Genomic DNA, 21,380 nt, shown 5'->3' on the forward strand with positions numbered 1-21,380 from the left:
AAAACTTTTAAATAAGTTACAAAACTAAAAAGTACTAAATTACACATAAAGTACCAAAAAAAGGGAATTTTATCCATGAAATAAATTATATTGAAAATTTTCACTTAAATATAAAAAAAATAAAATTCACATTATATTTATAAAAGTTACCATTTGTGCTCAAAATTATTACAAACTAAACATATAAATAATTAACTTGCCAACTAAACATTGCATGTATAAAAAAAATTATGAAGAAAACATTAAATTTTTTTTAAAATGAAACTGCTGCAACAATTTGTTGTAGCTGTCGGCATAAATAATTAATTTATATAGACTTTAAACAACTATATATAATGCTATAGAATTAATGAAAAATATTTCAAAAAAATTTAAGAAAATATTTATTTTTAAAATATTGGGTAACTTTAATAAGCTTGAACTAAAACTTATTTAGACTTAATCTAGAATTGATTTAGAAATTAATTTAAACACATCTAGAGTTGATTTAGAACTGATTAAGAGACGATCTAGAACTGATCGTCTGATCTAGAGTTTATCAATAACTTACCTAACATAGAGAAATAATCTATAGTTAATCAAGTTCCGATCTTGAGTTCATCTATAGTTGATCGAGTACTGATCTTGAGTTCATCCATAACTAAGCTAATATCTATCTTGATCTTAAGTAATGAAATATATCTGAGTTGATCAAGTTCCGATCTTGAGTTCATCTATAGTTGATCAAGAATTGATCTTAAATTCATCTATAATTTAGCTAATATCAATCTTAAGTTAATCTGAAATTTATTTGCAGTTGATCTAGAAGTGAACTGAAACTGATCTAGAGTTTATCTCGAACTGATCTCTAAAGTTAAGCTGCAACAATCTAGTTCATCTAGAATTGAACTAAAACTGATCATAGCTAATCTAGAACTGATCTTGAGTTGATCTGGAATTAAACTAAAACTAATCAAGAGTAAACCTGCAAGTAATCTAGATTTGATCTAGAACTGACCTAAACTTAATCTTGAATTATTCTAAATAGATCTGGAGTTGATTTAGAACTGATCAAGAGATGATCAAGAACTGATCTAAATTTTATCTAAAACTGATCTAGAGTTAAGCTGCAATAATCTAATTGATATAGAATTGAACTAAAACTCACCATAGTTGATGTAGAACTGATCTTAAGTTGATCGGCTACTGAACTAAAACTGACCTAGAGTTAATCTACAAGTAATTTAGATTTGATCTAGATCTAATCTAGGCTTAATCTGGAATTAATCTAAACAGTTCTGGAGTTTATTTGGAACTGATTTAGAGATGAGCTAGAGTTCATCTAGAACTTTGCTGGAGTAAATATGATATAGGTCTATATATTTTATCAAAAATTTATCTCAAGTTCATCTATAGCATAGCTAATAATCTGAAAATAGAGTTAATCTGAAAATAATTTGCAGTTGATCTAAAGCTGAATTAAAACTGATCTAGGGTTTATAAACTGCCATAATCTAGCTGATCTAGAATTGAACTATAATTGATCATAGTAAATCTAATCTAGAATCTAGTTCATCTGGAACTGAACTAAAACTGATCTAAAGTTATTCTAAAAGTAATCTAGACTTGATATAGAACTGAAATAAAGTCGATCTAAAATTGATCTAGACTTAATCTGGAAATAATCTAGAGTTGATTTAGAATTAAAATTAAACAGTTTTGGAGTTGATTTCAAACTTGTAAAGAGATGGGTGATGGTTCATCAAGAACAGATCTCAAGTTCATTTATAACTGATCTCTAGTTAAGCTGCAATAAACTAGTTGATTTAGAATTGAGCTAAAACTAACCATAGTTGCTATAGAACTGATCTAGAGTTGATCTTGGACTGCACTTAAACTGATCTATAGTTTATTTGCAAATTCACTCAATTAGATCTAGAACAGATATAAAGTTGATATAGACTTAATCTGGAATTGATCGAGAATTGAATTAGAATTATAATTAAACAGGTCTTGAGTTGATTTATAACTGATCTAGAACTGAATTACAACTTCAACTAGATTTTTATCTAGAACTTAGACAGTAAATCTCATAGAGAACTGATTTATATGATTAGATTATGAACTGATCTAGTTAGTTTATCTAGAACTGATCGAGAGATAATTTAAAATTAATTTGAAGTTGATCTAGAATTGAATTAAAACTGATCTAGAGTTTATCTAGAACTGATCTTAAGTTAATCTGAAATTAATTTACAGTTAATCTAACACTGATCTAGAACTGATCTCGAGTTAATATATATATAACTAAAAGTGATCCAAAAACTAAACTAAAACTGATCTAGACTTCATCCAGAACTAAGCTAGAATTGATCATGAACTGAACCAAAACACAACTAGAACTAAATGAAAACTAAAATCATATAGACCCACAAATTTTTCCCAATACCTAATATATATTTTTAAAATATTCATTTAGTTAATATAATTTATATATTATAAAGAAAAATATATAATTTTCTTGTTTTTATTCACCATAATTGACAGACAATGAGACCCGAGTTGTTTAGAATACTTAAGTATTTGCAAATACAACAAATAAAATAAAATACTGAAGAAAACAAAAAAAAAAAAAAAACTTAGAAAAGAAAATGAATATCAAACATATTGTCAGTAGAATGTATAGTAAATATGTTTAAAGAGCGAAAATGAAAGAAGAAACATTTACGTAGTAGTTGAGATACTTGAACTGATGTGATGTACGAGTATAGAACGAGTACTTGTGACTACAACTGAACTACTACTCATACTAAAAGATACAAAAGCAACAAACACAAAAAAAAAAAACATTGATTAAAATCGACAGCTGTCTATTGTTTAAAGTAGTTTTTTTTTTCTTCTACTCATTCTAAATGATTATCTGACATACCAGTGAATATAAAACAGATATTAAGTTTGAAATTAAACTAAACAGAATAAAAGTTTTAAAAAATTTATTTTAAAGCAAAATTAACATAATTAAACGGCTTGTAGTTGTCCATAAGTGTTAAGAATAATTGTTTTAAGAAATACAATTAAAATATGAAAAATTCATTAAAAACTTAAAAGATATATTATAAAGTTTATTCGCCTATTTTCCCTTGACTTGGTATATTTTAAATTGCAATCAGTAAAGTAAATTTTTGTAATTGCAAAAACATTAGTAAAACTTGTTAGACAAAATAACACATGTAGTCATTTTTTTTGTTATGCATTAGAATAGAAATGTTTTCTAGATAAGATTTCACAAAAGTTAAATAATTTTATATTTCTTTGTTAGTTTTATCAGTTAATAAGTACAATAGAAAACAAACCTTTTCCTAGCCCAACATTTTGTAATTTTTCTTTGTTAGTTTTATCAAACTCAATAGAACAAACACTTTCCTAGCTCAACATTTTTTTGCCAGCGTGATAACGTCAATTCAACAGGTACAATAATTTTAAAAGTTTAATTAAAAAATGTATTATTATATCAAACTTTTAACTAATGTTAAAATTTGCTCTCGAAATATGACTAAACTGAAACATACTCACTAGAACAGAACTAGAACAGAACTTGAACAGAACTAGAACAGAACTAGAACAGAACTAGAACAGAGTTAGAACAGAACTAGAACAGAACTAGAACAGAACTAGAACAGAACTAGAACAGAACTAGAACAGAACTAGAACAGAACTAGAACAGAACTAGAACAGAACTAGAACAGAACTAGAACAGAACTAGAACAGAACTAGAACAGAACTAGAACAGAACTAGAACAGAACTAGAACAGAACTAGAACAGAACTAGAACAGAACTAGAACAGAACTAGAACAGAACTAGAACAGAACTAGAACAGAACTAGAACAGAACTAGAACAGAACTAGAACAGAACTAGAACAGAACTAGAACAGAACTAGAACAGAACTAGAACAGAACTAGAACAGAACTAGAACAGAACTAGAACAGAACTAGAACAGAACTAGAACAGAACTAGAACAGAACTAGAACAGAACTAGAACAGAACTAGAACAGAACTAGAACAGAACTAGAACAGAACTAGAACAGAACTAGAACAGAACTAGAGCAGAACTAGAACAGAACTAGTATAGAACTAAATCGTTTTTAAATTTCAATGTTTAGATAATATCAAAATGTTTTTCGTTGACAAAAATAAATTGATGACATAGAAGATGTCATAGAAGACCAATAACAATCATCAGCGAAAAACATGTATGCAGCTGAACACTATGATGATCATGCAAAACATCATGCTCATCGTTTTTATATATTTTGTTCTTGTTGTTGAAGGGCTGTTTAAAATGAAAATTAAATCGTTTCGGGAGGAATTTTTTGGAAAACTTAAATACATAAATACCATTGAAATTATAACGGAAATGAGCAAAATTTTATTAATAAGGGCTTGAGATTAAATTGATTGACTAATTTTGAAAATATAACTTTGGGGCCTGCAAATTAAGTTTCATCTCTTAATGGGTTAATTTTGTTTAATAACTGTTTGTCATTCAATTTTTGTGTCTATTTTTATTTGTATTATTGTTGTTGTAGTTATTTTCATGTTACAACCAACAACCTCATGTATGATACATTTGTTGTAGGTCTTGTCTATTCTTGTTGTTCTGTGTTGCGGCTGCAATTGCTGCTGCTAATGTTGCCGCTGTTGTTTTCTTCTTTTTTTGGTTTCATTTGTATGATATTTTCTTTTATATTTTTTTTTTTTTTTTTTTTTTGTTCATCATGTGCAACTAATTGCAAATAATTTCATTTAATATGTTGCAAAGCATCATGTATTTTTATTCATGTTCAATCTATATTTATTTTTTATCTTTTCATTTTAAACTGCAGCCTTATGACTGTTGGTGTGTTGTGATTTTAGACGTTTTGTTTTTGCATTTGTTTTTCTACCTTTCAGTTTTGCTAAAGAAGAAATATATCTAAAATAATGACTCATTAAATTGTGAATAATACAAAGTTGATGTTTTATTTTTAAACATTAAAGGGATTTTTGCACAATTATTTTCTATTTTTTTTTAGACATTTTCTCTACAAATTTTTATGATTTGTTTTGCCTTTTTGGGTTTATTATAAATGTTGTTTTGAAAAATGTTTTGAAAGCAGAAAATTGTAAATTTATGTTTATTTTGCACAAGATAAATATTCTCGACATAAATTGTTGTTACAATGACAGATTTAAGGAAGAAGATAAATTGACAGACGGAACGGTTGAAAACAAATACAAATTTTGTAACAAAATATTACTCATTTTTGCAAAATTTTTACTAAAAACATTATTTATTTGTTGAATTCACTCTTTTAATTTATTTAAAACTATTTATATTTGTAATTTACACGAGGTCACATTTAACACTAGACTGAAATAAATTAATAAATAAAATCAATTGAATTGAATTGCACATTACACCCCTTAAGCAATTAAAACTGTCTGTCACTTTAGAATTTCAAAGATTTTTATTTTCTAAAACACTTAAGAATTGTAAAAAAATCTACAGTAAATTAATGCAAAAATTAAAAAAAATATCAAAACTACTTCAAACATCCGCAAATAAACTATTTATTGTAAATGATATGTAATTGAAATCTAGGAAAGTTTTTGTAAATTTTAATTTAAAATTTTACAAAAAATCTTGTTTGGCTGGCAAAAAAAAAAAAAAAACTTATCTCAAATAACATTTCATTTAATTTAATTTTCCCCCTAAATTAAGATATTTTTTTCCAATATATTTACTATAGAAATACTCAACTATTTAACAATAGACTTTTAACAAATTTATAAATGTGTCACTTTTTAACTTGTTTTAACGTCATAACACATGTCAAATGACATATTTGCTGTTATTGTTGTGTTACTTATCGTTATTTTAAATAAAGCGTTTAACCATTTCAAATGTATTGTTTTTGATTTTTACTAACAGATTAATGTGTTGTAAGTAAACAATTTGTTTATTGAATTTTTATCACATGTCTGTATAATTACTGATATTTTTAGTTACTAATTAGAGCTATTTAGCAATTTTTTCAAAGTAGTTTTTTGTGGAAATTAAATAAATAAATTTGCATATTTTTTTCAAAGCAATGAACATATTGGAGGATGAGAATTCATTCTATTAGTTGGTAACCAAGAGTTTCCATTTTATTTCACCTCTTTAAAATCTGTAGAAAGAAGATTTAGTTTTACTTCAATTATAGTTCTGTTCTAGTTCAGTTCTAGTTCAGTTCTAGTTCAGTTCTAGTTCAGTTCTAGTTCAGTTCTAGTTCAGTTCTAGTTCAGTTCAGTTCAGTTCTAGTTCTAGTTCAGTTCTAGTTCAGTTCTAGTTCAGTTCTAGTTCAGTTCTAGTTCAGTTCTAGTTCAGTTCTAGTTCAGTTCTAGTTCAGTTCTAGTTCAGTTCTAGTTCAGTTCTAGTTCAGTTCTAGTTCAGTTCTAGTTCAGTTCTAGTTCAGTTCTAGTTCAGTTCTAGTTCAGTTCTAGTTCAGTTCTAGTTCAGTTCTAGTTCAGTTCTAGTTCAGTTCTAGTTCAGTTCTAGTTCAGTTCTAGTTCAGTTCTAGTTCAGTTCTAGTTCAGTTCTAGTTCTGTTCTAGTTCTGTTCTAGTTCTGCTCTAGTTCTGCTCTAGTTCTGTTCTAGTTCTGTTCTAGTTCTGTTCTAGTTCTGTTCTAGTTCTGTTCTAGTTCTGTTCTAGTTCAGTTCTAGTTCAGTTCTAGTTCTGTTCTAGTTCTGTTCTAGTTCTGTTCTAGTTCTGTTCTAGTTCTGTTCTAGTTCTGTTCTAGTTCTGTTCTAGTTCTGTTCTAGTTCTGTTCTAGTTCTGTTCTAGTTCTGTTCTAGTTCTGTTCTAGTTCTGTTCTGTTCTAGTTCTGTTCTAGTTCTGTTCTAGTTCTGTTCTAGTTCTGTTCTAGTTCTGTTCTAGTTCTGTTCTAGTTCTGTTCTAGTTCTGTTCTAGTTCTGTTCTAGATCTGTTCTAGTTCTGTTCTAGTTCTGTTCTAGTTCTGTTCTAGTTCTGTTCTAGTTCTTTCTGTTCTAGTTCTGTTCTAGTTCTGTTCTAGTTCTGTTCTAGTTCTGTTCTAGTTCTGTTCTAGTTCTGTTCTAGTTCTGTTCTAGTTCTGTTCTAGTTCTGTTCTAGTTCTGTTCTAGTTCTGTTCTAGTTCTGTTCTAGTTCTGTTCTAGTTCTGTTCTAGTTCTGTTCTAGTTCTGTTCTAGTTCTGTTCTAGTTCTGTTCTAGTTCTGTTCTAGTTCTGTGTTCTAGTTCTGTTCTAGTTCTGTTCTAGTTCTGTTCTAGTTCTGTTCTAGTTCTGTTCTAGTTCTGTTCTAGTTCTGTTCTAGTTCTGTTCTAGTTCTGTTCTAGTTCTGTTCTAGTTCTGTTCTAGTTCTGTTCTAGTTCTGTTCTAGTTCTGTTCTAGTTCTGTTTAGTTCTGTTCTAGTTCTGTTCTAGTTCTGTTCTAGTTCTGTTCTAGTTCTGTTCTAGTTCTGTTCTAGTTCTGTTCTAGTTCTGTTCTAGTTCTGTTCTAGTTCTGTTCTAGTTCTGTTCTAGTTCTGTTCTAGTTCTGTTCTAGTTCTGTTCTAGTTCTGTTCTAGTTCTGTTCTAGTTCTGTTCTAGTTCTGTTCTAGTTCTGTTCTAGTTCTGTTCTAGTTCTGTTCTAGTTCTGTTCTAGTTCTGTTCTAGTTCTGTTCTAGTTTGTTCTGTTCTAGTTCTGTTCTAGTTCTGTTCTAGTTCTGTTCTAGTTCTGTTCTAGTTCTGTTCTAGTTCTGTTCTAGTTCTGTTCTAGTTCTGTTCTAGTTCTGTCTAGTTCTGTTCTAGTTCTGTTCTAGTTTGTTCTAGTTCTGTTCTAGTTCTGTTCTAGTTCTGTTCTAGTTCTGTTCTAGTTCTGTTCTAGTTCTGTTCTAGTTCTGTTCTAGTTCTGTTCTAGTTCTGTTCTAGTTCTGTTCTAGTTCTGTTCTAGTTCTGTTCTAGTTCAGTTCTAGTTCTGTTCTAGTTCTGTTCTAGTTCTGTTTTAGTTCTGTTTTAGTTTGTTCTAGTTCAGTTCTAGTTCTGTTCTAGTTCTGTTCTAGTTCTGTTCTAGTTCTGTTCTAGTTCTGTTCTAGTTCTGTTCTAGTTCTGTGTTCTAGTTCTGTTCTAGTTCTGTTCTAGTTCTGTTCTAGTTCTGTTCTAGTTCTGTTCTAGTTCTGTTCTAGTTCTGTTCTAGTTCTGTTCTGTTCTAGTTCTGTTCTAGTTCTGTTCTAGTTCTGTTCTAGTTCTGTTCTAGTTCTGTTCTAGTTCTGTTCTAGTTCTGTTCTAGTTCTGTTCTAGTTCTGTTCTAGTTCTGTTCTAGTTCTGTTCTAGTTCTGTTCTAGTTCTGTTCTAGTTCTGTTCTAGTTCTGTTCTAAATATATTCTACTTCATTCCTAATTCTGCACAAGTTCTGCAAAAATTCTGGGTTTTCTTTTCGAAATTCCAAATTTAATATGTGCCTTTTGCTAGGCGTATGATGATTATAATTTCTTTTTAGAAATATTCATTGCGTATACGTGAAGGTGAACAATAAAATATCTTAAGGAACATTTAAAAAAATTTAACAATTTTCTATGAAAAATTAAAATTTATAACTTATTATTTTTGCAAGGATTTTAAACATATATTACAAATGCAATACCTTGCTTTTAAATTTGTGTAAATAAAATTATTTGTAATTTTACGGTCAGTGTGTCTAGACATGAAATGAAAAAAATTTACAATTGTTTAAATTTATAAGTGTGTGTTTAAAATACACACACACTCTCGCACACATACCATTGATTATCCTTAGTATTATGTGTCATTTAATAATTGTATAAATACCTGTTTATGAAATTTGTCTTAAAAAAATTTAATTTTTATTTTATAAACACAAATACAGACAAACACACACACGACTAAATTAAAATAAACATTTATTTAATAGAGGAATAATTTAACATAAAATAAATTTCCAAAAATAAGTGTACATAACTTTGAACATAACAACAACTACTACAACTGTCGACATTCAGTCTGTTTTTGAGTTGTTTTGTTGCTCTGCTCGAATGAGTTTGAACATCATGATGCTGCTGACATTGATAAACAGCCTGTCAATAGTTTATTAAAAATTACTTATGTTTATTTAAACATATAAATATTAATGAAATTTGTAAAATAAATATTTAGTTTCTGTTCTTTTTTTTTTAATAATGTATTGTTTTTTGCTAAATGATAAAATAATTTTGTGGCAAATTTGAATATATGTAGACGCTCGCTGGTATGTGTCAATATTATTTTAAATGTTTGCGGTTTTAATGTGTTCTACTAATAAATTTTGTATTTGTTTTTTTTTTTTTACATAAAAATAAATAAAGTTTAGTCTGGTTTACAATATTTTTAAGTTGGTTTTTAAATTAACCATGAGTCACCTAAATCGAGAGAGTATTTAAATTTAGTTTAAATAAAATTGTGGTTAAAGACTATTTAATAAAATACATAAACAGTAGAAAGGGAATGCATTTCAATTATACAAATGTATAACAGATTTGTTTTATAGTTTAAGAATAATTTAAATTACATATTTACAAAATTAATTCGTTCTAGTTCAGTTCTAGTTCAGTTCTAGTTCAGTTCTAGTTCAGTTCTAGTTCAGTTCTAGTTCAGTTCTAGTTCAGTTCTAGTTCAGTTCTAATTCAGTTCTAGTTCAGTTCTAGTTCAGTTCCAGTTCAGTTCTAGTTCAGTTCTAGTTCAGTTCTAGTTCAGTTCTAGTTCAGTTCTAGTTCAGTTCTAGTTCTAGTTCAGTTCTAGTTCAGTTCTAGTTCAGTTCTAGTTCAGTTCTAGTTCAGTTCTAGTTCAGTTCTAGTTCAGTTCTAGTTCAGTTCTAGTTCAGTTCTAGTTCAGTTCTAGTTCAGTTCTAGTTCAGTTCTAGTTCAGTTCTAGTTCAGTTCTAGTTCAGTTCTAGTTCAGTTCTAGTTCAGTTCTAGTTCAGTTCTAGTTCAGTTCTAGTTCAGTTCTAGTTCAGTTCTAGTTCAGTTCTAGTTCAGTTCTAGTTCAGTTCTAGTTCAGTTCTAGTTTAGTTCTAGTTTAGTTCTAGTTCAGTTCTAGTTCAGTTCTAGTTCAGTTGTAGTACAGTTGTAGTTCAGTTCTAGTTCAGTTCTAGTTCAGTTCTAGTTTAGTTCTAGTTCAGTTCTAGTTCAGTTCTAGTTCAGTTCTAGTTCAGTTCTAGTTCAGTTCTAGTTTAGTTCTAGTTCAGTTCTAGTTCAGTTCTAGTTCAGTTCTAGTTCAGTTCTAGTTCAGTTCTAGTTCAGTTCTAGTTCAGTTCTAGTTCAGTTCTAGTTCAGTTCTAGTTCAGTTCTAGTTCAGTTCTAGTTCAGTTCTAGTTCAGTTCTAGTTTAGTTCTAGTTTAGTTCAGTTCTAGTTTAGATCTAGTTTAGTTCTAGTTTAGTTCTAGTTTAGTTCTAGTTTAGTTCTAGTTTAGTTCTAGTTCAGTTCTACTTCAGTTCTAGTTCAGTTTTAGTTCAACTTTAATCCTAGTTCAGTTGTAGTTCTATTCTACAACAGTTTTCGTTCAGTTCTACTGCAATTTTTATTATTGTTTAATATTTAATGCTAAACTATTTTCGATTTCCCTTTAGTTTTAAAGAAACCTGTCAGATCTTTACCGCAAAAACCACATTTGTTACATAAATCACGTAGTCATTAATAGTAAAATGTTTGTTTAATGTTTATCTCATGATTTTTACAAAAATATTTTTTTTTAAAGAAGTTTATGATAAATTAATTTGAAAATAATTTTCGCATAATAATTAAAGGGAATAAATGCAAACCTAAAAGTAGGCTAATTATTTTCTATTTGTCTGTTAGTATGGATGTCAATGATACTTTTAATGTTGGCAAAAGGATGAGCAACTTGTGTATTTGCCGACCCCTGAAGAGAGTACCAAAAAAGATGTATATCCTTTAAATGTGTGTTTTAAAGCTAAATTAGCAACATTTTAAAATAAGCTCAAATTGAATTAACAAACATAATCGTATTATTGATGTTGCAAATTTTCGATGTCGAATCGTTTGCAAAATTTGTTTTTATCTTTAAGGGTCTTAAATTGCAAACTTAATCCAATATATGTATGTACATTCGTAAGAAGTTCTCAAATGACTCATAGTGATAATGGATTACAAAACCTTTTACAAAAAAGTTTATATCAATCCAAGACCATGTCATTTACAAAGGTCAATTATATCATCAGCCACGCCTTTTGTTGTCGCCCTTCTACTATGAAAGCTATGGAAGCAATAATTTGTGTTAAAGAAATTTATAAAACATGTTCTATTTATTAACGATTGCAAACTTTGTATGTATATACTTTATTAAATGCATCAGAGTTCCATAGAATATTTTTTATATTTTTCCATTTTCCCTCCAATCACACAGACAACAATCATACAACTCTCGAACTAAAGGGGGAAAAATAAAATGTTAAAAAATTGAAACTAGGGTGCAGCAGCATAGAAAAAACATTTGCAAGAACAACAGAAGCAGCTTCAGCACCAATAAAATACAATAATAATGGTAACTGCAGCAGCAGCAACAAAACCAACATCACGGAGTAAAGGAAAAAAGAATTGAGGACATGGAGCCAAATTAATAATAAAACATAAAACATGAAAGCAAAATATAGAACCGAGTGGAGAAAAAAAAAAAACAAAAACAATAATAGGGACTCGAAAATGCGGAATGAGGGACTGAATAACACATCAATTTTAAGGGGGATTTGGCACAATTAATAAAAAAAGGATATCTTAAAAAAGTTTTTTTTATAGTTTTGGCGAAGAACTAGAAATGAACTAGAGGTGAGCTAGAATGAAATAGAACTGAACTAGAACTAGAATAGAACTAAACTAGAACTGAACTAGAACTGAACTAGAACTGAACTAGAACTGAACTAGAACTGAACTAGAACTGAACTATAACTGAATATAACTGAACTAGAACTGAACTAGAACTGAACTAGAACTGAACTAGAACTGAACTAGAACTGAACTAGAACTGAACTAGAACTGAACTAGAACTGACTAGAACTGAACTAGAACTGAACTAGAACTGAACTAGAACTGACTAGAACTGAACTAGAACTGAACTAGAACTGAACTAGAACTGAACTAGAACTGAACTAGAACTGAACTAGAACTGAACTAGAACTGAACTAGAACTGAACTAGAACTGAACTAGAACTGAACTAGAACTGAACTAGAACTGAACTAGAACTGACTAGAACTGACTAGAACTGAACTAGAACTGAACTAGAACTGAACTAGAACTGAACTAGAACTGAACTAGAACTGAACTAGAACTGAACTAGAACTGAACTAGAACTGAACTAGAACTGAACTAGAACTGAACTAGAGAACTAGAACTGACTAGAACTGAACTAGAACTGAACTAGAACTGAACTAGAACTGAACTAGAACTGAACTAGAACTGAACTAGAACTGAACTAGAACTGAACTAGAACTGAACTAGAACTGAACTAGAACTGAACTAGAACTGAACTAGAACTGAACTAGAACTGAACTGAACTAGAACTGAACTAGAACTGAACTAGAACTGAACTAGAACTGAACTAGAACTGAACTAGAACTGAACTAGAACTGAACTAGAACTGAACTAGAACTGAACTAGAACTGAACTAGAACTGAACTAGAACTGAACTAGAACTGAACAGAACTGAACTAGAACTGAACTAGAACTGAACTAGAACTGAACTAGAACTGAACTAGAACTGAACTAGAACTGAACTAGAACTGAACTAGAACTGAACTAGAACTGAACTAGAACTGAACTAGAACTGAACTAGAACTGAACTAGAACTGACGAACTGAACTAGACTGAACTAGAACTGAACTAGAACTGAACTAGAACTGAACTAGAACTGAACTAGAACTGAACTAGAACTGAACTAGAACTGAACTAGAACTGACTAGAACTGAACTAGAACTGAACTAGAACTGAACTAGAACGAACTAGAACTAGAACTGAACTAGAACTGACTAGATTTGAACTAGAAACTGAACTAGAACTGAACTAGAACTGAACTAGAACTGAACTAACTGAACTAGAACCGAACTAGAACTGAACTAGAACTGAACTAGAACTGAACTAAAACAGAACTAGAACTAGAACTGAACTAGAACTGAACTAAAACTCAACTAGAACTGAACACTTCTTATCTATTTGTATGAATATCCCTACTACTAGTTTAAATTCACATAGAGCAAAAATCCCTTGCCACATATAGACAAATAGTGTGAGAGAGCGAAAAAGAGTCATGTTGGTTGGAATAAAATATAAAAAAAGTATAAATGCTAAATTGTGCAACGTACAATGACTTGAATTAAAACAAAAAAAAAGAAATAATGAATCTACGGAGAACAAAAAGCTGAAAAAATAGCGAGGGAAAGAAAAATAGAATCATAAATACAAAAATAAATACACATTTATTTAAACAAATACTCAAACTCACACAGCCACAGACACACTCCCATTCCTAGTCTCAGTCCCATTAAGCGAGAGGTGACTACTACGTGGTGAACAGACAACAAGATGCAGATGCCATTGTAATATGTAGTGTAGAGTGTGGCAGGCAGGCAACAGCAGCAGTTGATGTGGTGGTGGCCAGGAGAAGGAGGTAGAAAAAAGCATTATTAAATGCAGCAGCAACATTTAAAATTTACTGCACATGGCAACATAAATTTTAATTTGCATAAGGGTTTACCTCATAATATGACACATCCAGCCATGCAACAACCGAATCATGCAACGAGTAATAAAAATTGCAACAAAAAACAAAAATAAAAACTGAACTAAAAATGAAAAAAATTAAAAGACAAACAAACTCTAGTGAGTGTAACCGGGTAGAAATGTTTGTGAAAAAAATTAAGAAAAGTTTTGTTGTTGCATTCGTATCTAGAATACAAAATACCAGACTAATGGTTAGAATGGAAGAGGGTTAAGGCGAAAGGGAGTAGTTAAAGGAGTTTATAATGTTTGATGCGTAGACTGGGGCCATAATATAGATTAAAGGAATGTAATGATGATTCTGTTAGAGTAAACACTAAAGACTAATGTTACCATGATGCTCCATACAAGAAACATCTTTGAATTTGCTTAGATTAGTCTCAAGTTTTCATACCCTTAAACATCTGAAGTCTGTTGAATCATTTTTAATACTCTACTCTGTCTGCTGCAGCTGACTCCACTTCTACTCATACTTGTTCATATTTTTTTTTGTTGCCCAAATGTGTCGTTCGTTGTCTTCTCTGCTGTCTTGTGTCAGGGCAACTTTGTATGGCTGTTGGCTTTAATTCTTGATATAAATTTTTTGTTTTTCTGTCGTATCAGTTGTCTCATTTGTTACAAACAGAAAAAAAAAAGAAAAGTTATATTTTGTTTTTCATAATAACAATTTTTTTTTGCTACAGCTTTTAGAGATTTTTTGATGCGTGCTAAAGTTAAAATTTCTGTAGCTGTTTTAGTTGAAGTACATGAAGACTTCTTCTGTTTTGCTATGATTATCTAAAGGATTTTGAACTCATTTTTTATTTTCTTTTTGGTGGAAGAGGAAAATATTATGCAAATTTTTACAGAAAATAAAAATATGAAGAACAAAGTAGGGTTTGGTGTTAAAGTCATGTCAGTGCAGGCAAGCTAAGGTAGAAGTGAGTCGGAATGTTTTCTATTCGGTCAAGTTCGACCTAAATTGAACAAAAAGTCTTGTCCTGTAGGAAGTAATAATATTTTGCAATTTTTTAGGAAGAGTTGGTGTCGAAGCCTAACTAACTAACTGACTAACTAACTAACTAACTAACTAACTAACTAACTAACTAACTACTAACTAACTAACTAACTAACTAACTAACTAACTAACTAACTAACTAACTAACTAACTAACTAACTAACTAACTAACTAACTAACTAACTAACTAACTACTACTAACTAACTAACTAACTAACTAACTAACTAACTAACTAACTAACTAACTAACTACTAACTAACTAACTAACTAACTAACTAACTAACTAACTAACTAACTAACTAACTACTAACTAACTAACTAACTAACTAACTAACTAACTAACTAACTACTAACTAACTAACTAACTAACTAACTAACTAACTAACTAACTAACTAACTAACTAACTAACTAACTAACTAACTAACTAACTAACTAACTAACTAACTAACTAACTACTAACTAACTAACTAACTAACTAACTACTAACTAACTAACTAACTAACTAACTAACTAACTAACTACTACTACTAACTAACTACTAACTAACTACTACTAACTAACTAACTAACTAACTAACTAACTAACTAACTAACTAACTAACTAACTAACTAACTAACTAACTAACTAACTAACTACTAACTAACTAACTAACTAACTAACTAACTACTAACTAACTAACTACTAACTAACTAACTAACTAACTAACTACTAACTAACTACTAACTAACTAACTAACTAACTAACTACTAACTAACTAACTAACTAACTAACTAACTAACTAACTAACTAACTAACTAACTAACTACTAACTAACTAACTAACTAACTAACTAACTAACTAACTAACTAACTAACTAACTAACTAACTAACTAACTAACTAACTACTAACTAACTAACTAACTAACTAACTAACTAACTAACTAACTAACTAACTAACTACTAACTACTAACTAACTAACTAACTAACTAACTAACTAACTACTAACTAACTAACTAACTAACTAACTAACTAACTAACTAACTACTAACTAACTAACTAACTAACTAACTAACTAACTACTAACTAACTAACTAACTAACTAACTACTAACTAACTAACTAACTAACTAACTAACTAACTAACTAACTAACTAACTAACTAACTAACTAACTAACTACTAACTAACTAACTAACTAACTAACTAACTACTACACTAACTACTAACTAACTAACTAACTAACTAACTAACTAACTAACTAACTAACTAACTAACTAACTAACTAACTAACTAACTAACTAACTAACTAACTAACTACTAACTAACTAACTAACTAACTAACTAACTAACTAACTAACTACTAACTAACTAACTAACTAACTAACTAACTAACTAACTAACTACTAACTAACTAACTAACTAACTACTAAACTAACTAACTAACTAACTAACTAACTAACTAACTAACTAACTAACTAACTAACTAACTACTAACTAACTAACTAACTAACTAACTAACTAACTAACTAACTAACTAACTAACTAACTAACTAACTAACTAACTAACTAACTAACTAACTAACTACTAACTAACTAACTAACTAACTAACTAACTACTAACTAACTAACTAACTAACTAACTAACTAACTAACTAACTAACTAACTAACTAACTAACTAACTAACTAACTAACTAACTAACTACTAACTAACTAACTAACTAACTAACTACTAACTAACTAACTACTAACTAACTAACTAACTAACTAACTAACTAACTAACTAACTAACTAACTAACTAACTAACTAACTAACTAACTAACTAACTAACTAACTAACTAACTAACTAACTAACTAACTAACTAACTAACTAACTAACTAACTAACTAACTAACTAACTAACTAACTAACTAACTAACTAACTAACTAACTAACTAACTACTAACTACTAACTAACTAACTAACTAACTACTACTAACTAACTAACTAACTAACTAACTAACTAACTAACTAACTAACTAACTACTAACTAACTAACTAACTAACTAACTAACTAACTAACTACTGACTAACTAAAAATTTCGATTTTTACTAAAAATTACTTTTTAAAAATTTACTAAAAATTCGATTTTCACTAAAAATTCGATTTTTACTAAAAATTATAATTTTTACTAAAAATTAGAATTTTTGCTAAAAATTCGATTTTTCACTAAAAATTAGAATTTTTGCTAAAAATTCGATTTTTCAATAAAAATTAGAATTTTTACTATAAATTCGATTTTCCACTAAAAATTAGAATTTTTACTAAAAATTCGATTTTTCACTAAAAATTAGAATTTTTTTTCTATAGAAAACTAAAGTTATCGATAACTTTTCTATAGAAAACTAAAGTTATCGATAACTTTTCTATAGAAAACTAAAGTTATCGATAACTTTTCTATAGAAAACTAAAGTTATCGATAACTTTTCTATAGAAAACTAAAGTTATCGATAACTTTTCTATAGAAAACTAAAGTTATCGATAACTTTTCTATAGAAAACTAAAGTTATCGATAACTTTTCTATAGAAAACTAAAGTTATCGATAACTTTTCTATAGAAAACTAAAGTTATCGATAACTTTTCTATAGAAAACTAAAGTTATCGATAACTTTTCTATAGAAAACTAAAGTTATCGATAACTTTTCTATAGAAAAATAAAGTTATCGATAACTTTTCTATAGAAAAATAAAGTTATCGATAAAAATCTAAAAAAAAAACTGAAGCTATCGATAAGTTTTTTATAGAACTTTACCAGTTCTTGGACAGTTCTTATATATGATATTAATAAATAACTTTTCTGTGAATTTTAAAGTTATCGCTCATTACAGAATAGTAAAGTTATCGATAACTTTAAAGTCAGTTATGACGCAAACCGGTAAATTTTTCACATTGTTTTAATATTAATTTATGTATTTATACTCTATCAACATTCCACATTTAAAAAAAAAAACTTAAGAATCTTCGTTGAGCTTTTGTTCAACAATATGATGGAACAGAACAGAATAATTTAAACCACCCACTCGATAAAACAAAGGTTTTACTTAAATACAGGCCGTAGTGTGAGTGTAAGTATGAATGTGCAAATGTGCAAACAAATAAAAAAAAGAACTGCAATTTAAACTGCAACAATACAGTGGTGGATGCAAGTCAGTCAGTTCAGATCTCAATGTATGCGGTACAAGGCCACACGTGTGGTAGTTTTTGTTTGGCGCTGGTTTTTTTCTGTTGCTGCTTTTTTGCGGCAATAATCATTCATTCGTTTGAAATTAAGCTTAAAACAAAAACAAACACACACAGCAATAATAACAAGAAAAAATAACATATATTTCAAAGTTTAAGTCTCTAATGCAGAATACGAATGTATTGCAATGTTTGGCTGTTGAATGCATGATGTTTTTTTATAAAAAAAAAAAAAAACTATAAAATTATATACACATATAAATTTTTATTGTCATTGCCAACGCGCCTGTGTGGCAGCACAAAACACAGTTCAGCTCACAGTAGACCGAACACAGGGCTCAAAACTTAACGCGGCACTGAGACTAACAGACTGACTCAGTCATTTAGTCAGTCAGTCAACCATAACATTCATGCTGAACCCAACCATCATCATCATCATCATCATCAACAAACAAAATATTTAAATATTAAACTAAATAAAATGAGATTGTCTAAACGCCAGTATAACCGACTGACTGTCTGTCTGACAGATTGTCTCGCTGTTTGGTTGGTTCAAAACAATAATACCAAAAAAAAACTCTTTTTGTATGATTGTCAAATGTCGCTGTGGTGGTAGGATTTCCATCTCTAAAAGTGTGCAGATATTCGTTCATTCATTCATGTTTGAGTCTCTGTGTGCCGTCATCTATTTTGTTTGAATTGCACCCTGGCATTTGCATTAAACTTGACAGCAATCACTCGTTTTAGATACAATTTTAAATACATGACTTACAACGAGTTGTTGTACAACTACAACAGCATTATTATTATGATTTCAGTTTTTCTAAATATCTTTTTTTTTTTTTGTTTTCGTATATATTTGTAAAACATTTTTATTCTTTGTTGTCTTTTGGTTTTTTATTTAGTTGTATTTTTTTGTTAATTTTTTTTCTACTTTATATTTTTGTTTATGACTCCATTGTATTGCGATTTTTTCTATTGCGATCTATTAGTTAAAAAAAAAACTGTGAGGGTTCTACTTTAAACATTAATCTATTAAGTATTCTGAATAGTTCCATTTTTTGAGAACTTGTCCATCGAAATATTTTCTGTAGAATACAATAGGTTATCGGTCGATAACTTATGTATAGAATCGATCGATCGTGTCTACAATAAAGCACTGTTATCGATCTATAATTTGTCTATAGCAAATAACATTTATGGATCGATAACTGGTCTGTAGTAGAGCACAGTTATCGATCGACAATTGGTCTATAGTAGAGCACAGTTATCGATCGATAGCAGGTCTATAGTAGAGCAAAGTTATCGATCGATAACTAGTCTATAGTAGAGCAGAGTTATCGATCGATAACTGGTCTATAGTAGAGCACAATTATCGATCGATAACTGGTCTATAGTAGAGCACAATTATCTATCGATAACTGGTCTATAATAGAGCACAATTATCGATCGATAACTGGCCTATATTAGAGCACAGTTATCGATCGATAACTGGTCTATAGTAGAGCACAGTTATCGATCGATAACTGGTCTATAGTAGAGCACAGTTATCGATCGATAACTGGTCTATAGTAGAGCACAGTTATCGATCGATAACTGGTCTATAGTAGAGCACAGTTATCGATCGATAACTGATAACTCTATAGTAGAGCACAGTTATCGATCGATAACTGATAACTCTATAGTAGGGCATAGTTATCGATCGATAACTGGTCTATAGTAGAGCATAGTTATGGATCGATAACTGGTCTATTGTAGAGCACAGCTATCGATCGATAACTGGTCTATAAGAGCACAGTTATCGAGCGGTAACTGGTCTATAGTAGAGCACAGTTATCGAGCGGTAACTGGTCTATAGTAGAGCACAGTTATCGGTCGATAACTGGTCTATAGTAGAGCACAGTTATCGGTCGATAACTGGTCTATAGTAGAGCACAGTTATCGATCGATAACTGGCCTACAGTAGAGCACAGTTATCGGTCGATAACTGGTCTATAGTAGAGCACAGTTATCGATCGATAACTGGCCTATAGTATAGCACAGTTATCGAGCGATAACTTCAATAAATTGTTTTAAAAATGTTGGAGTCCATATAGCTCTGAAAATTCGATCCATTTGCTAAATGAGTTCTTAAACCAGACATATTTCTCTCTAAGTGTAAATTTTGTACATTTTATTTACAATAATGAGAACGTGATTGAACTATTAAAGTTTTTTTTTTCAGTTTCAGTGTCTAAAGTTGTAATATTTATTTTGTCTTTTTTTCGAACACATATAGATTTGATAAAATATTATAAAATTTCGATAAAAAATGTTCTTTTTATGTGTTAGTTTTGAAAGGAGCTGTCATGTTACAAGACAAGACTAAAATTTTATTCGTTCTAGTAAAGTCAAATGACAAGACACGACACAAGGCCATTAAACATAAATTGAAGGTAAAATAAAATTTGTTTTTTTTTTCTTTAAATATTATGCAAAATATATTTGTAGTTGCAAGAAGTTTTAGAAACAGGATGTATTATTCATTAGAAAAGGAGTGGATTCCTTAAACTATTACTTAGAACTACAATTTTTTTAAACCTTTGATTGATTTATGTTTGTTTAATAAATATTTATTTTCTCCTTTATTCCAGGTAAGTGAAGTTTCTCTATGAATTTGAATATATTTGGATATAGTATGATAGGGTAAGTTTTTACTAAAAATATATATTTTATCTTCTCATCCTTATTTAACATAAATCTTTTACCTTGTCCCTTTTATTTACTAACACACTGTGTTTGGTGAACATAAAAGTTTAGTTGATTGCATGAGACTTATAGTTTTCACTTTTGTTTATTGTGCCTGATGATGACTGTCAGTGGGCCTGTCGGTCTAACTCATTGCCAGGCATCATGTTAATGCCTGACTGACTGCCTTTCTGATGTCTTGTCTCCAGCGTCAAACTGACAGGTTTGCATTTTGTTTCCACTAAGTGAAAGTATATGTGTATGTGTCTGTGTGTGTGTATTTCTATGTTATCATTTCATTTGTTTTGATATGACCATTGTCTGCAAATTTAGTGCAATTCTGTTGTTGCTGTTGCTGCTGGTACAGATGATAATGTTGTACTTGTGCTAAATTTCTTAACAACAACAACGACGACGACGACAAAAGCCTAAAAACCCATTCATTATCTAAATCATCAACCTCATTTCATTTTGAGTTTTTTTTTTTTTCTATTTCGAATCCCAGCTCTAACCACTAGAGTGCTTTAAAAACCTGTGATGTTGTGATGTTTGGCCTGTTGGCTAGTGAAGGAGTAGTTGGCGGGTGGCAGAGGTGGTTGTCGGTATTATGTAGTTATGGAAAACTTAATTCCAGTGTTATCAAACAAAAACTATAGA

At 29.6% G+C, this 21,380-nt stretch overlaps 1 protein-coding gene across 2 annotated transcripts in view; it reads left to right on the forward strand.

The window, feature by feature from the left end:
• LOC119609876 (ski oncogene-like) overlaps nt 1–21,380 on the forward strand; it is a 120,991-nt gene that overhangs the window by 84,058 nt on the left and 15,553 nt on the right. The window contains exon 3 of one of the 2 annotated variants that reach the window (XM_037964887.1): nt 20,630–20,982. The exons of the other annotated variant lie outside the window; for it this stretch is intronic. Within the exon in view, the coding sequence (XP_037820815.1) occupies nt 20,630–20,650 (21 nt within the window). The 3' untranslated portion in view covers nt 20,651–20,982. Of the gene's footprint in view, nt 1–20,629; nt 20,983–21,380 lie in introns of those variants that run through there. 2 annotated transcript variants of the gene reach the window in all.

The sequence above is a fragment of the Lucilia sericata genome, unplaced genomic scaffold (genome assembly GCF_015586225.1).
Source record: "Lucilia sericata isolate MDLA Ls3-8-SP2 unplaced genomic scaffold, ASM1558622v1 Contig001079F_arrow, whole genome shotgun sequence".
In the NCBI taxonomy this organism is placed as follows: domain Eukaryota; kingdom Metazoa; phylum Arthropoda; class Insecta; order Diptera; family Calliphoridae; genus Lucilia; species Lucilia sericata.